Raw genomic sequence first — 15,430 nt, 5'->3', positions numbered from 1 at the left:
TTCAAATTCGGAACGGAAATTGGTCATCAGGACCAAAACAGATTTCTGGTCATTTTGACGGGCAGGCCTTGTTTGCTCGGCTATATCTCAGGTTTTATAAATCCGATTCATGAAATTCCAAGGGCGTTAGAAAGCTCTGATATAGGGCTATAAGTTTGGTATTTTGGTCGGAAGCCCAAACAGCTTGTAACTCAGTCAAATGTGAAGCCAAAGTTCCAGCCATAAACTTTCCAAAAACGTACCAGAATCACAAACCGTATTTGACCTCAATATGCGGTAATGGCACCAAATTCACTACGGTTATCGGATGGGGGTGTAAGACCCACCGTTTCGAAGCTAAGAAACAGGAGTACAACAATGTAGAAGGCCACTCAGTCCAACTCCTAGCACAACTAGGTCAAATATGCAAAATACAAAACCAGAATTACCAAAACAGGTTTGCAAATCACATAAAACTGTAATCGGTATATCTCAGTCCATACAAGTCCAAATGCCAAAATTCCAAAGGCATAAGTTAGCTAAAACGTCCAGCTACATTTCATCAGAAGACACCAACATCCAAATCCAAACCAATTCCAGTCAAAATGGCCAATTACCAGCGCAGTTTTCGTATTCTGACCAAAGCAGAACAGCTACAGTAATTCCGTCATAACTCACTCTACACTAAACCAAATGACCTGAAATTTTGTAGGCACTTCAAACTAATCAATACCTACAACTTTAATGTTTTGAGCAAAGTCCAATTCGGCCTCTATCTATGACCTAAAATTTCGGACAGAATGTTCAACCAAGAACCCTAATTTTCCAGAAATTCTTCCAAATTCAAAATTGATTGCAATTTCCTATCAAATGCACCTACTAGAGCCAAAGCCCCTTATTACCAACCATCAAAAACAACCACACCATCAAGATCATATGAAACCAGAAAATTCCAAAAAAAAAATAAAAACTCAACCAATTCATTCCAAACCATGAAATAAAACCACAATTTCTAACACAATAGCCACCATTAGGCATAAATTCAACATCATTAGATATAGGAGGGTGTTCATATACCACTTACCAAGTAACCAAGAGAGAGGAAGATGTTGGACACCTTAAGTCTTCAAAAAAACTTCAATAGACCACTCACAAGCACCCAAAGGATAGATTTTATGGAGTAGAATCTAAGTTATGTGGTTGGTTTTGGAAGATTGAGTGAAATGGAAGCTTGAAAGTTGAAGAATTTCTTTCTTCTTGAGCTTGAGAGGTTCGGCCATCAAGAGGTGAAAAATGGTGATTTTTTTGTGAATTTTTGGAGATATTAACTAATTTTGGTCAAAAGTCAAAAATGTGAATAGTAAACCATAAAGTCCAACCAATCATATTGTGACACTTGTCACACTCATTAATGCATTCTTATCTTTCTTTTTCCCTCTCACATCAATCACTTCTCACTCTCTACTTATCTCTTAACACCCGATAAATTTTACACAGTATCCGGAATTTAACCTAATTGGCCGAATTTTTCCGAACTTTTCGCACTAGTGGGTCCCACGTCCGATATACGTTCTTAATTTCTCAAAAACTAACTAATACTAGAAAAATCATCTAAAAACTATATTTACTCATAAAAATTATCTGGGGAATTTTCTAATAAAGAAAATGTAGAAAAAAACGGGTTTTCAATCTTAACCGGAACTTAGGGTTTAAATCTTAATTCCTACTTAGCATTTTCGAAATACTCCCAAAACCAAACGTTACCGCCAAATTAATGAATATATCAACGTAGTACGAACTGGGGCCTCACAATCTCCCCTCCTTAAAAGAATTTCGTCCTCGAAATTCCAACTTGCACTAATCAGATCAAATAATCCTCAAAAGCAGTCAAGTACACAACAGGCAATGCCTCAAAAGTTCAACCACTCGAGTAGTAGTCGGTCTACAACCACACAAGTACGAATAAGTTCAAAAGCCGGGTTCAAACAAATAAGCTCAAAAGATTATACTCAAATATACATATTTTTACAAAGTCACACTAAAAATATACAAGTTATCCGACATCCGGTCGGTGCAAAATCCATTATTTATGTGAGCACTACAGCTCCAAAAATGTAGTCAATCACTGGGTAACAAAAGAAGCCAGGCATACTGGTTATAACAAAATAAACATGGCAGATATAACAAATTAAACATATCAGATAGTCAAAAGGAAATTCCATCAACGGTCCTACACGTCTCCCCTACGGAACCTACCTAATCCACCAGCACCGCCCCGGCGGCCCTAGGGTGCAAACCTAAAGAATAGGTCCAAATAGCTAACTTCAATATTAAGTAAGAACCAAATCGATTCACACTGGGACTGGCCATCTCCAAGTGCAATCAACTCAATCCCCACTTTGCCTTATTGAAAATTACAAAAGTCAATATCAAAATCTTAGCATTCAATATTTACCTTAATAGCCAAGTATCCCACAGTCCGGCATCCTAAACTTCAAGCCTAGGATACACTACAGAGATCGAAAGCCTAAGCTCTGATACCAACTGTGACAGTTCTCAGGGTCACATCACAAGGTACCTATCAGCTTGCCACCCGCACGCGGGCATCCCCTACGGAGAGTTTCGCTTCGTGACTCTTCACGAACGAGAGGCTCGGGGCTTTTCCAGTAAAAGGACGTAGAGTCCCAACCGTCGGCATATGGCTCTGATACCAACTGTGACGACCCCACTTCTCCCAAGGGCGAACCCAAGGGTATCGGCGGGCCGCCTGCCTAGCTCGCGCCAGGACTCAAAACTTAAAGTTCGAAAGAGCACTAAATACAATATATACAATCCCAAAAGTTATATTCACATCTTCAAAAGTCTCGAGTCAAACCACTCTAATATACTACAATCACAACCAGCAGAAGATAGACCCTAAGAAGGGTCCTTATACAAACCACCAAAACAAAAACAAACATTCTAACTATTCAACTATTACAAGCCAATCTAACTATACTAGTATACGAGCCAAAAGTCCCCGCGTCGGCCCCTGCTAAGGAAAACAAAAGGAATGGGGTAAGCTATATGCTTAGTAAGTAAACAGGGGCGAAAGCATAAATTTCACATAACAGTTACACAATAAGAGTAAAGCAAAAGCAGAAAAGTAACATCACATAATAAGGATACAGGTGGCTCCAAAGCCAACTCATATGCCATGCGTGATCTCCTGCCGACACTCCGTCGACTGCAAATAATAGTCCGTAGAACTTCACTTGTACACCCACCGACACCTTATCACCCTCACTGGCCAGTCACCTCACAAACTTGCCCGGGCGAACGAAATCACAAACTTGAGCTTGAGTCACAAGCTCGGGTCACAAACTTGGTCACTTTCTCGGTGAACCGGATTCACAAAATTGGTTCATAACATGAACCTACAAACTTGGTGACCTCAGACTAAGTTGGACTGCCTTCGACCAAGCCCTTACCGGCTCGAATAGTCCAACCAGTTCAAGAGTTCGCCCCAAACTCACAAACTTCACAAAATTATTCAAAATCACAAACTTTGCAAACTTCACAAACTTTATTCGAAAGTCGCCCCAAGCCACAAGCTCAAGGGTTTTGGTTCCAAAAGGTTCATATACATATGCCAAGTACAATTATACATTCAAATTAGGGTTTAGGTCGAGTGCGATAAAGTACACCCTCGCCTAAGTGCCCTTTTCACATATCTCAAACACATAGCAAAGAAAACACACCAAACTGGCCTGAATACTTACACAGAAACTGAAATAGCAAAAGTACGAAGTCGGATCGAAATGAACAGCTAGTAGTGGGCCCCACCGGTTCCGCCCAGCTCACCACCGTCTGAAATAGAAGATTGTGTCACATAATATCGCAAACGGCTACTATCGTGCCTAAAACAAGCAAAACGGCAAAAACGGCACGCGCGCACGTAAATATGACGAACGGAAACGGAGACGGCCGTTAGCGGAAACGGCAGATTTGACACTCGTTTCTAGTTTACTCATAAGTTGAGCTACGAATATCGGATTAAGGCGTATGAGATGCCATATCGAAGCTTAAAGGATGAACAACAACTGTTATGAAGACATCCAGAACTGAAACTGGAGGCTTTAGTCCCAAATGAACCAAACACAATCACTTACGAAATCTGGCAAATGCACAAATGGTCAGTTTTGAGTGCAAACTGTTTTCTATGCTACACATGGTCAAAAGAGCTGAAAATTGGCAGTTAGATAGTTCATTCCAAATGGAACAACTTTCATGAAGGTCGGCAATTCAAATTCGGAACGGAAATTGGTCATCAGGACCAAAACAGATTTCTGGTCATTTTGACGGGCAGGCCTTGTTTGCTCGGCTATATCTCAGGTTTTATAAATCCGATTCATGAAATTCCAAGGGCGTTAGAAAGCTCTGATATAGGGCTATAAGTTTGGTATTTTGGTCGGAAGCCCAAACAGCTTGTAACTCAGTCAAATGTGAAGCCAAAGTTCCAGCCATAAACTTTCCAAAAACGTACCAGAATCACAAACCGTATTTGACCTCAATATGCGGTAATGGCACCAAATTCACTACGGTTATCGGATGGGGGTGTAAGACCCACCGTTTCGAAGCTAAGAAACAGGAGTACAACAATGTAGAAGGCCACTCAGTCCAACTCCTAGCACAACTAGGTCAAATATGCAAAATACAAAACCAGAATTACCAAAACAGGTTTGCAAATCACATAAAACTGTAATCGGTATATCTCAGTCCATACAAGTCCAAATGCCAAAATTCCAAAGGCATAAGTTAGCTAAAACGTCCAGCTACATTTCATCAGAAGACACCAACATCCAAATCCAAACCAATTCCAGTCAAAATGGCCAATTACCAGCGCAGTTTTCGTATTCTGACCAAAGCAGAACAGCTACAGTAATTCCGTCATAACTCACTCTACACTAAACCAAATGACCTGAAATTTTGTAGGCACTTCAAACTAATCAATACCTACAACTTTAATGTTTTGAGCAAAGTCCAATTCGGCCTCTATCTATGACCTAAAATTTCGGACAGAATGTTCAACCAAGAACCCTAATTTTCCAGAAATTCTTCCAAATTCAAAATTGATTGCAATTTCCTATCAAATGCACCTACTAGAGCCAAAGCCCCTTATTACCAACCATCAAAAACAACCACACCATCAAGATCATATGAAACCAGAAAATTCCAAAAAAAAAATAAAAACTCAACCAATTCATTCCAAACCATGAAATAAAACCACAATTTCTAACACAATAGCCACCATTAGGCATAAATTCAACATCATTAGATATAGGAGGGTGTTCATATACCACTTACCAAGTAACCAAGAGAGAGGAAGATGTTGGACACCTTAAGTCTTCAAAAAAACTTCAATAGACCACTCACAAGCACCCAAAGGATAGATTTTATGGAGTAGAATCTAAGTTATGTGGTTGGTTTTGGAAGATTGAGTGAAATGGAAGCTTGAAAGTTGAAGAATTTCTTTCTTCTTGAGCTTGAGAGGTTCGGCCATCAAGAGGTGAAAAATGGTGATTTTTTTGTGAATTTTTGGAGATATTAACTAATTTTGGTCAAAAGTCAAAAATGTGAATAGTAAACCATAAAGTCCAACCAATCATATTGTGACACTTGTCACACTCATTAATGCATTCTTATCTTTCTTTTTCCCTCTCACATCAATCACTTCTCACTCTCTACTTATCTCTTAACACCCGATAAATTTTACACAGTATCCGGAATTTAACCTAATTGGCCGAATTTTTCCGAACTTTTCGCACTAGTGGGTCCCACGTCCGATATACGTTCTTAATTTCTCAAAAACTAACTAATACTAGAAAAATCATCTAAAAACTATATTTACTCATAAAAATTATCTGGGGAATTTTCTAATAAAGAAAATGTAGAAAAAAACGGGTTTTCAATCTTAACCGGAACTTAGGGTTTAAATCTTAATTCCTACTTAGGGTTTTCGAAATACTCCCAAAACCAAACGTTACCGCCAAATTAATGAATATATCAACGTAGTACGAACTGGGGCCTCACAATCTCCCCTCCTTAAAAGAATTTCGTCCTCGAAATTCCAACTTGCACTAATCAGATCAAATAATCCTCAAAAGCAGTCAAGTACACAACAGGCAATGCCTCAAAAGTTCAACCACTCGAGTAGTAGCCGGTCTACAACCACACAAGTACGAATAAGTTCAAAAGCCGGGTTCAAACAAATAAGCTCAAAAGATTATACTCAAATATACATATTTTTACAAAGTCACACTAAAAATATACAAGTTATCCGACATCCGGTCGGTGCAAAATCCATTATTTATGTGAGCACTACAGCTCCAAAAATGTAGTCAATCACTGGGTAACAAAAGAAGCCAGGCATACTGGTTATAACAAAATAAACATGGCAGATATAACAAATTAAACATATCAGATAGTCAAAAGGAAATTCCATCAACGGTCCTACACGCCTCCCCTACGGAACCTACCTAATCCACCAGCACCGCCCCGGCGGCCCTAGGGTGCAAACCTAAAGAATAGGTCCAAATAGCTAACTTCAATATTAAGTAAGAACCAAATCGATTCACACTGGGACTGGCCATCTCCAAGTGCAATCAACTCAATCCCCACTTTGCCTTATGGAAAATTACAAAAGTCAATATCAAAATCTTAGCATTCAATATTTACCTTAATAGCCAAGTATCCCACAGTCCGGCATCCTAAACTTCAAGCCTAGGATACACTACAGAGATCGAAAGCCTAAGCTCTGATACCAACTGTGACAGTTCTCAGGGTCACATCACAAGGTACCTATCAGCTTGCCACCCGCACGCGGGCATCCCCTACGGAGAGTTTCGCTTCGTGACTCTTCACGAACGAGAGGCTCGGGGCTTTTCCAGTAAAAGGACGTAGAGTCCCAACCGTCGGCATATGGCTCTGATACCAACTGTGACGACCCCACTTCTCCCAAGGGCGAACCCAAGGGTATCGGCGGGCCGCCTGCCTAGCTCGCGCCAGGACTCAAAACTTAAAGTTCGAAAGAGCACTAAATACAATATATACAATCCCAAAAGTTATATTCACATCTTCAAAAGTCTCGAGTCAAACCACTCTAATATACTACAATCACAACCAGCAGAAGATAGACCCTAAGAAGGGTCCTTATACAAACCACCAAAACAAAAACAAACATTCTAACTATTCAACTATTACAAGCCAATCTAACTATACTAGTATACGAGCCAAAAGTCCCCGCGTCGGCCCCTGCTAAGGAAAACAAAAGGAATGGGGTAAGCTATATGCTTAGTAAGTAAACAGGGGCGAAAGCATAAATTTCACATAACAGTTACACAATAAGAGTAAAGCAAAAGCAGAAAAGTAACATCACATAATAAGGATACAGGTGGCTCCAAAGCCAACTCATATGCCATGCGTGATCTCCTGCCGACACTCCGTCGACTGCAAATAATAGTCCGTAGAACTTCACTTGTACACCCACCGACACCTTATCACCCTCACTGGCCAGTCACCTCACAAACTTGCCCGGGCGAACGAAATCACAAACTTGAGCTTGAGTCACAAGCTCGGGTCACAAACTTGGTCACTTTCTCGGTGAACCGGATTCACAAAATTGGTTCATAACATGAACCTACAAACTTGGTGACCTCAGACTAAGTTGGACTGCCTTCGACCAAGCCCTTACCGGCTCGAATAGTCCAACCAGTTCAAGAGTTCGCCCCAAACTCACAAACTTCACAAAATTATTCAAAATCACAAACTTTGCAAACTTCACAAACTTTATTCGAAAGTCGCCCCAAGCCACAAGCTCAAGGGTTTTGGTTCCAAAAGGTTCATATACATATGCCAAGTACAATTATACATTCAAATTAGGGTTTAGGTCGAGTGCGATAAAGTACACCCTCGCCTAAGTGCCCTTTTCACATATCTCAAACACATAGCAAAGAAAACACACCAAACTGGCCTGAATACTTACACAGAAACTGAAATAGCAAAAGTACGAAGTCGGATCGAAATGAACAGCTAGTAGTGGGCCCCACCGGTTCCGCCCAGCTCACCACCGTCTGAAATAGAAGATTGTGTCACATAATATCGCAAACGGCTACTATCGTGCCTAAAACAAGCAAAACGGCAAAAACGGCACGCGCGCACGTAAATATGACGAACGGAAACGGAGACGGCCGTTAGCGGAAACGGCAGATTTGACACTCGTTTCTAGTTTACTCATAAGTTGAGCTACGAATATCGGATTAAGGCGTATGAGATGCCATATCGAAGCTTAAAGGATGAACAACAACTGTTATGAAGACATCCAGAACTGAAACTGGAGGCTTTAGTCCCAAATGAACCAAACACAATCACTTACGAAATCTGGCAAATGCACAAATGGTCAGTTTTGAGTGCAAACTGTTTTCTATGCTACACATGGTCAAAAGAGCTGAAAATTGGCAGTTAGATAGTTCATTCCAAATGGAACAACTTTCATGAAGGTCGGCAATTCAAATTCGGAACGGAAATTGGTCATCAGGACCAAAACAGATTTCTGGTCATTTTCACGGGCAGGCCTTGTTTGCTCGGCTATATCTCAGGTTTTATAAATCCGATTCATGAAATTCCAAGGGCGTTAGAAAGCTCTGATATAGGGCTATAAGTTTGGTATTTTGGTCGGAAGCCCAAACAGCTTGTAACTCAGTCAAATGTGAAGCCAAAGTTCCAGCCATAAACTTTCCAAAAACGTACCAGAATCACAAACCGTATTTGACCTCAATATGCGGTAATGGCACCAAATTCACTACGGTTATCGGATGGGGGTGTAAGACCCACCGTTTCGAAGCTAAGAAACAGGAGTACAACAATGTAGAAGGCCACTCAGTCCAACTCCTAGCACAACTAGGTCAAATATGCAAAATACAAAACCAGAATTACCAAAACAGGTTTGCAAATCACATAAAACTGTAATCGGTATATCTCAGTCCATACAAGTCCAAATGCCAAAATTCCAAAGGCATAAGTTAGCTAAAACGTCCAGCTACATTTCATCAGAAGACACCAACATCCAAATCCAAACCAATTCCAGTCAAAATGGCCAATTACCAGCGCAGTTTTCGTATTCTGACCAAAGCAGAACAGCTACAGTAATTCCGTCATAACTCACTCTACACTAAACCAAATGACCTGAAATTTTGTAGGCACTTCAAACTCATCAATACCTACAACTTTAATGTTTTGAGCAAAGTCCAATTCGGCCTCTATCTATGACCTAAAATTTCGGACAGAATGTTCAACCAAGAACCCTAATTTTCCAGAAATTCTTCCAAATTCAAAATTGATTGCAATTTCCTATCAAATGCACCTACTAGAGCCAAAGCCCCTTATTACCAACCATCAAAAACAACCACACCATCAAGATCATATGAAACCAGAAAATTCCAAAAAAAAAATAAAAACTCAACCAATTCATTCCAAACCATGAAATAAAACCACAATTTCTAACACAATAGCCACCATTAGGCATAAATTCAACATCATTAGATATAGGAGGGTGTTCATATACCACTTACCAAGTAACCAAGAGAGAGGAAGATGTTGGACACCTTAAGTCTTCAAAAAAACTTCAATAGACCACTCACAAGCACCCAAAGGATAGATTTTATGGAGTAGAATCTAAGTTATGTGGTTGGTTTTGGAAGATTGAGTGAAATGGAAGCTTGAAAGTTGAAGAATTTCTTTCTTCTTGAGCTTGAGAGGTTCGGCCATCAAGAGGTGAAAAATGGTGATTTTTTTGTGAATTTTTGGAGATATTAACTAATTTTGGTCAAAAGTCAAAAATGTGAATAGTAAACCATAAAGTCCAACCAATCATATTGTGACACTTGTCACACTCATTAATGCATTCTTATCTTTCTTTTTCCCTCTCACATCAATCACTTCTCACTCTCTACTTATCTCTTAACACCCGATAAATTTTACACAGTATCCGGAATTTAACCTAATTGGCCGAATTTTTCTGAACTTTTCGCACTAGTGGGTCCCACGTCCGATATACGTTCTTAATTTCTCAAAAACTAACTAATACTAGAAAAATCATCTAAAAACTATATTTACTCATAAAAATTATCTGGAGAATTTTCTAATAAAGAAAATGTAGAAAAAAACGGGTTTTCAATCTTAACCGGAACTTAGGGTTTAAATCTTAATTCCTACTTAGGGTTTTCGAAATACTCCCAAAACCAAACGTTACCGCCAAATTAATGAATATATCAACGTAGTACGAACTGGGGCCTCACAACAAACCTATCCAAGTAAGGTTTGAACACTCGATGCATTAAATCCATGAATGCTGCTGGGGCGTTGGTTAAGCCAAAAGGCATTACTACGAACTCAAAATGCCCATATCGAGTGTTAAACACCGTTTTTGGCACATCCTCCTTTCTAATTCTCAATTGATAGTACCCTTGTCGCAGGTCCAACTTAGAGAACACCACAGCCCCTTGTAACTGATCAAATAACTCATCGATGTGGGGCAAAGGATATTTATTCTTAACAGTTACTGCGTTTAGCCCTCGATAGTCAATGCATAACCTTAAACTTCCGTCCTTCTTTTTAACAAATAACACTGGAGCTCCCCACGGCGACTCGCTCTCATGTATGAACCCCCGTTCTAGCAAGTCTTGCAATTGCACCTTTAACTCCTTAAGCTCAGCAGGTGCCATACGATAAGGGATTTTCGAAATAGGAGTAGTTCCGGGTACTAGGTCAACCTTAAATTCAATCTCCCTTTCGGGTGGCAGAGACTCCAACTCCTCCGGAAATACGTCCGGGTATTCACTGATTACTGGCATGTCTTCCAACTTAACCTTTTCTCCCGGAGTGTTAATCAGAAAAGCTAAATAACCGTGTGCCCCACGACTAAGCAATTTCCTAGCCCTTATTCCCGAAATAAGCGCAGAAGAGGCTATCATACCCCTCATGTCTAACTTTAGAGTTGCCTCCCCCGGTATACAAAATTCAACCACTTTCATCCTACAGTTTACCCGAGCATGATAATGAACTAGCCAATCCATACCTAAAATAACATTGTACCCCTTAATGGCTAGACTAATGAGGTCAACTACCAATTTTCGTTCACCAATCCAAATATCACAATCCCTATACACCTCATTTGCAAGCAAAAGTTGGTTACCCGTAGGTGTTCTTACTTCTAAGTCATAAAGTAACCTTTCAACTTTCAAATCAACTCCAAGCATAAATGCAGGATTAACAAAAGAGTGAGTAGCACCGGGGTCTATCAAAATTTTGGCTAACCGGTGAAAAACAGGGATTGTACCTTCTACCACCTCCGTTGGTTCAGGCACGGTTTGTTGATCCAGCGAATATACTCTGGCCAGTACCCTCGACCTGGTCCCTCCAGCATTGGTCGGCTTTGGGTTTGACCTAGCAGTTAACTGGGTATCACTAATCAACGGGCAGTTGCTTATTTGGTGATCCATACTTCCGCATCTTAGGCACTTCCGAGCCTTTCTCCAGCACTCATCCTCTGTGTGGTTTGGTTTCCCACAATATCCACACGTTACTCGGGGAGTGGAGGTTTGGCCTCCCTGGGGAATACCTCTACCTTGACCCCTACCACTTTGGCCTCCCCTCTGGGCACCACCTCTCGGAGCACTTCCCCTAGATGTGCTCGAAAATCGTCCACCTCCAGCCCCACGACTGGATTTAGCAGGTGCCATGCTCCGATCACCTCGCACTGACCCTTGGGCTCCACTAGGTGCCCCTTTCCGTTTAGCGTGAAAATTCCTCACGTGTGCCCTAGTAGTCTCTATCCTTTGGGCCTTCTCTAGTACCTCCGTAAACGTATTAATTTGAGCTGCCGCTAAGGCTTCTTGTAACTCCACATTTAGCCCTTGCACAAACCTCCGTACTTTTCTTTGCTCCGTAGCTATCAGTTCAGGAGCAAATTTGGACAACTTTGTAAACTGAGTCTCATACTCGGTTACGCTCATCGTCCCCTGACGGAGTTTAATGAAATCGTCCTCTCGCTTCTCCTGGACTATGGGTGGAAGATATTTCTCGTTAAACTCCCGTACGAAATTTAACCAGGTCCATGCAGTCGCCTCTCTCTCCCACTTGGCCCTCATTACGTTCCACCAAATTCTAACTGGCCTCTCGAACTGGAAAACAGCAAATTGTACTTGTCTTTCCTCTGTATAGTTTAAGGCGGCAAAAATATTAATCATGGCCTCCAGCCATTTCTCGGCTCCGTCCGGGTCTGGTCCTCCTAAGAATTTGGGTGGAGAGAACTTCTGAAATCTCTCTAAGGCCCTATCTTGCCCATTATCAGGGTCCCTAGGTTGATTTACAGGGATTTGACCCTGTTGTTCCACTAACCGGGCCAAAATATTGGTCATTTGCTGGATGGCAGTTGCCACTTGATCTCCCCCTGTAGCCTGGGGTTCAGGTTGTGGCTCAATTGTTGCATCTCTCTCCTCTCTCGGTTCTAGCACTGGTTCCTGTGCTTGTCTACTCCACGGCCTCGACTAGGACACTTGGCGCCACCACCTCCTCTCATTTTTCTCTTTCTTTTCCTTGCTATTTCTAACCCTAAGTTTCGGTCAAGCTAGCTGGCAAATGAGAAGATATTTTGCTCAAATATTAATGAGCTCATGTGGTAAGAAAGTGGTGGTCAAGTGGTGCGTTCAATCGGTAGTGCGCGGTACCCGTCGGTTCGCACCGTTTTTCTTTAAAACACACGTACTAGGGTTTTTACTTCCTATTCACTAACCTTTTATCATTGCTCCTAGTCACATATCATTTCTCACCTATAAGTCACTTTTAATCACCCAATTTGATCCTTGCTCCGTACCGAAAAATCATCCGGCGAAAAATCGCGAAAACCCTAATTTTGCTCCAATCTTGAAACCAAAAGTGAAACCATACTTTCTAGGTTTATTTACACTTATTGTGGAATAATTGGGTAGTAGGGATTTAATAATTAATAATTTCCAAATAAAAGGCATTTTTGAGAAAAAGAAAAAAATATATAAGAAATTTGTGAGTCCTCACACTTTATACCTCAAAACAAGAGTTTGCTAGGATGATCCTTCACCTCTCCTTGAAATCTTTGGTTCCTCAAGCTTCCCAAGCTTCTAACTAGTGATTAATCGGTTTAGTTTTTCTTGGTTGCACTCAAAAGGTTGGATTCAAGGTAGAAGATTGAACTCTCTTCACTCTCTTGCTCCTCCTAGCTCTCAGCCAAAACAGAAAGAAATGAGGGAAAATGAACTCAAATGGAAGGTAAGAAGGTGAGACTTGGCTTGGTCAAGAAACCATAGGTGGTTGACACTTGTCACCACCAAAGCCTTCAAGTTTTTGCTTTCTTTTCCTTGCATTCTTGGGCCATATATTTCGGTCATATGGTTGAGGATGAGGGGGGGATATTTTGCACAAATATCAAGGGTATGTGGTGGTAGTGAAGTGGTGGTCAAATGGTGTGTTCAATCGGTAGTGATCGATACCCGTCGGTTTGAGCTGGTTTTTCTTAAACCGCGTATACTAGGGTTTTTACCTTCTAATCACTAACTTATTATTATCACTTCTAATCATATAATATTTCCTCATCCAAAAGTCACTCTTAGCTACCAAATTTGATCCTCACTCGGTGTCGAATAATCATACTACGGAAAAATGTGAAAACCCTAATTCGCTCTAACTTGAAAACGGATAACGAAAACCCTTATTTCTGTATTCATTTACACTTATTGTGGGGTGATTGGGTAGTAGGGCCATAATAAATGAATAATTTCCAAATAAAAGGGCATTTTTAAGAAAAACGTGAGGGGTTTTACAATTCCATAAATTGAATTTAGGGTTTCGGTTAAAATATGAGAAATTTGAGAAAACGGTCAGTCACAAGTGAAACTAGGGTTTTGATTAGACTTTTAGGGTTTCTAGTCTTTTAAAGGAAACAAGGTTTTAAATCAAATCCAAAGAAATAACTTTAGTTTCTTCTTTAAAACAAAATAATGTTTTAAAATAAAAATAAACTAAAGAAACCGTAATATCCTCTTTGAGATTAAACAAAAGATGATCCTAAAAGTTGGGGCATCACAGAGTTGGCCTGCCAGCTTAGAGCAAGAGAGAGAGAGTGTTTGGTGAAAAATGAAGCTTCCTTAAGAAGCTAAACCGTGTGGCTAAGAATGCCTCAAAAGTCAATTAGGAATAGTGCGCGTTCGCGCGCGTTTCATGCCCGATTTCTCTCGGGTTTGTTTCACTTGTGCCCAAAACCTCTAATGCACTTCCATTCATACTATTATTATTCACTCTTAATAGTTTAGAAATAAAGGTCTAAAGTTCCTCAATTAATCGCGCACGTGAAAACGCGTATTTCCTATTTGTGCGCGATAAAGTGGAAATTCCAAGAAATTCTTATAACGATAGTATCACTAACTAATAATTGAACACTTAAACATAAAAATGCCTATTTCAAGACTAATGTACAAGTCTCCAATTTTCCAAACTTATTGTATCCTCGATTTAATTATTGTCTCCAAACATGCAACCATTATTCACTCTAAACGAGCTTTTAAAAATAAATTTTCGAATCAAGGCATTTTTAAAATACTGGTAGGTCATAGTTCCATGTAATTAGGTCTAAAGAGGTTGAAATAAAATATTCGGAGTAAACGGCAATTAAATATTTAAATAAGCTCAATAGGAATTTAAAATAAGAAAATTTACGAGTCCTCACATACACTGCAAGAAGATGCACTGAAACTTCAAGTCAGAAGCTGGAAAATTGTACGTGAAAACAAGTTTGGAATCTCTAGGAGTTCTTCCCAACAACCGATCCATAGTTCCCACTATAAGGTGCCTTCTACTAGCACCTTCAGGAATACCTCATTTAAAGGGAAACCAATTTCTACCGCAGATGCAGAACCTAAAAGACTATCAGCTCAAGAATTACAGTATAGGAGAAGCAATGGACTTTGTTTCAAATGTGGAGAAAAATTTGGACAGGCTCACCAGTGCAAGTCAGGCCACTTGAATCTTTTGATCACTGAGGAGGAAGAAGATTTTGAGTTTGAGGATGCATTAGGGGAACAAGATGGAGCTACAGGCAATCCTAGACAAGTCATGGAAATGCCTCTACATACCTTGTCAGAGGCTCTGCAGAGAAAAACAATAACACTAATAGGGAAACTGGATGGGGAAGAAATGTTAATATTGGTTGACACTGGGAGCTCAGATAGCTATATCAGCAGTGAAAAGGTAATTGCCTTTGATGTTCCATATCAACTAGTTGATCCTTTTTCTATAATAGTAGGAAATGGAGTTTGTGTAACCAGTAAAGCCATATGTCCTAAAGTGGTATGGGAGATCAATCAGCATAAATTCTGCTATGACT

The 15,430-nt window shown here is 40.2% G+C and overlaps 1 protein-coding gene across 1 annotated transcript in view; it reads right to left on the bottom strand.

The window, feature by feature from the left end:
- Positions 1 to 11,756, bottom strand: part of LOC113693497 (uncharacterized) — a 29,805-nt gene extending 18,049 nt beyond the window's left edge. The window contains exons 1-2 of the mRNA XM_072053604.1: positions 11,354 to 11,756; positions 10,717 to 11,092 (exon numbers count right to left, since the gene is read on the bottom strand). Coding sequence (XP_071909705.1) covers positions 10,717 to 11,092; positions 11,354 to 11,756 — 779 coding nt within the window. The remainder of the gene's footprint in view (positions 1 to 10,716; positions 11,093 to 11,353) is intronic.
- Positions 11,757 to 15,430: the final 3,674 nt, after the last annotated feature.

The sequence above is a fragment of the Coffea arabica genome, chromosome 6c, assembly GCF_036785885.1.
Source record: "Coffea arabica cultivar ET-39 chromosome 6c, Coffea Arabica ET-39 HiFi, whole genome shotgun sequence".
NCBI classification, from domain to species: Eukaryota; Viridiplantae; Streptophyta; class Magnoliopsida; order Gentianales; family Rubiaceae; genus Coffea; species Coffea arabica.
Note: the sequence above shows the minus strand (reverse complement) of the source record. Positions and strands in the feature narration are given on the sequence as shown.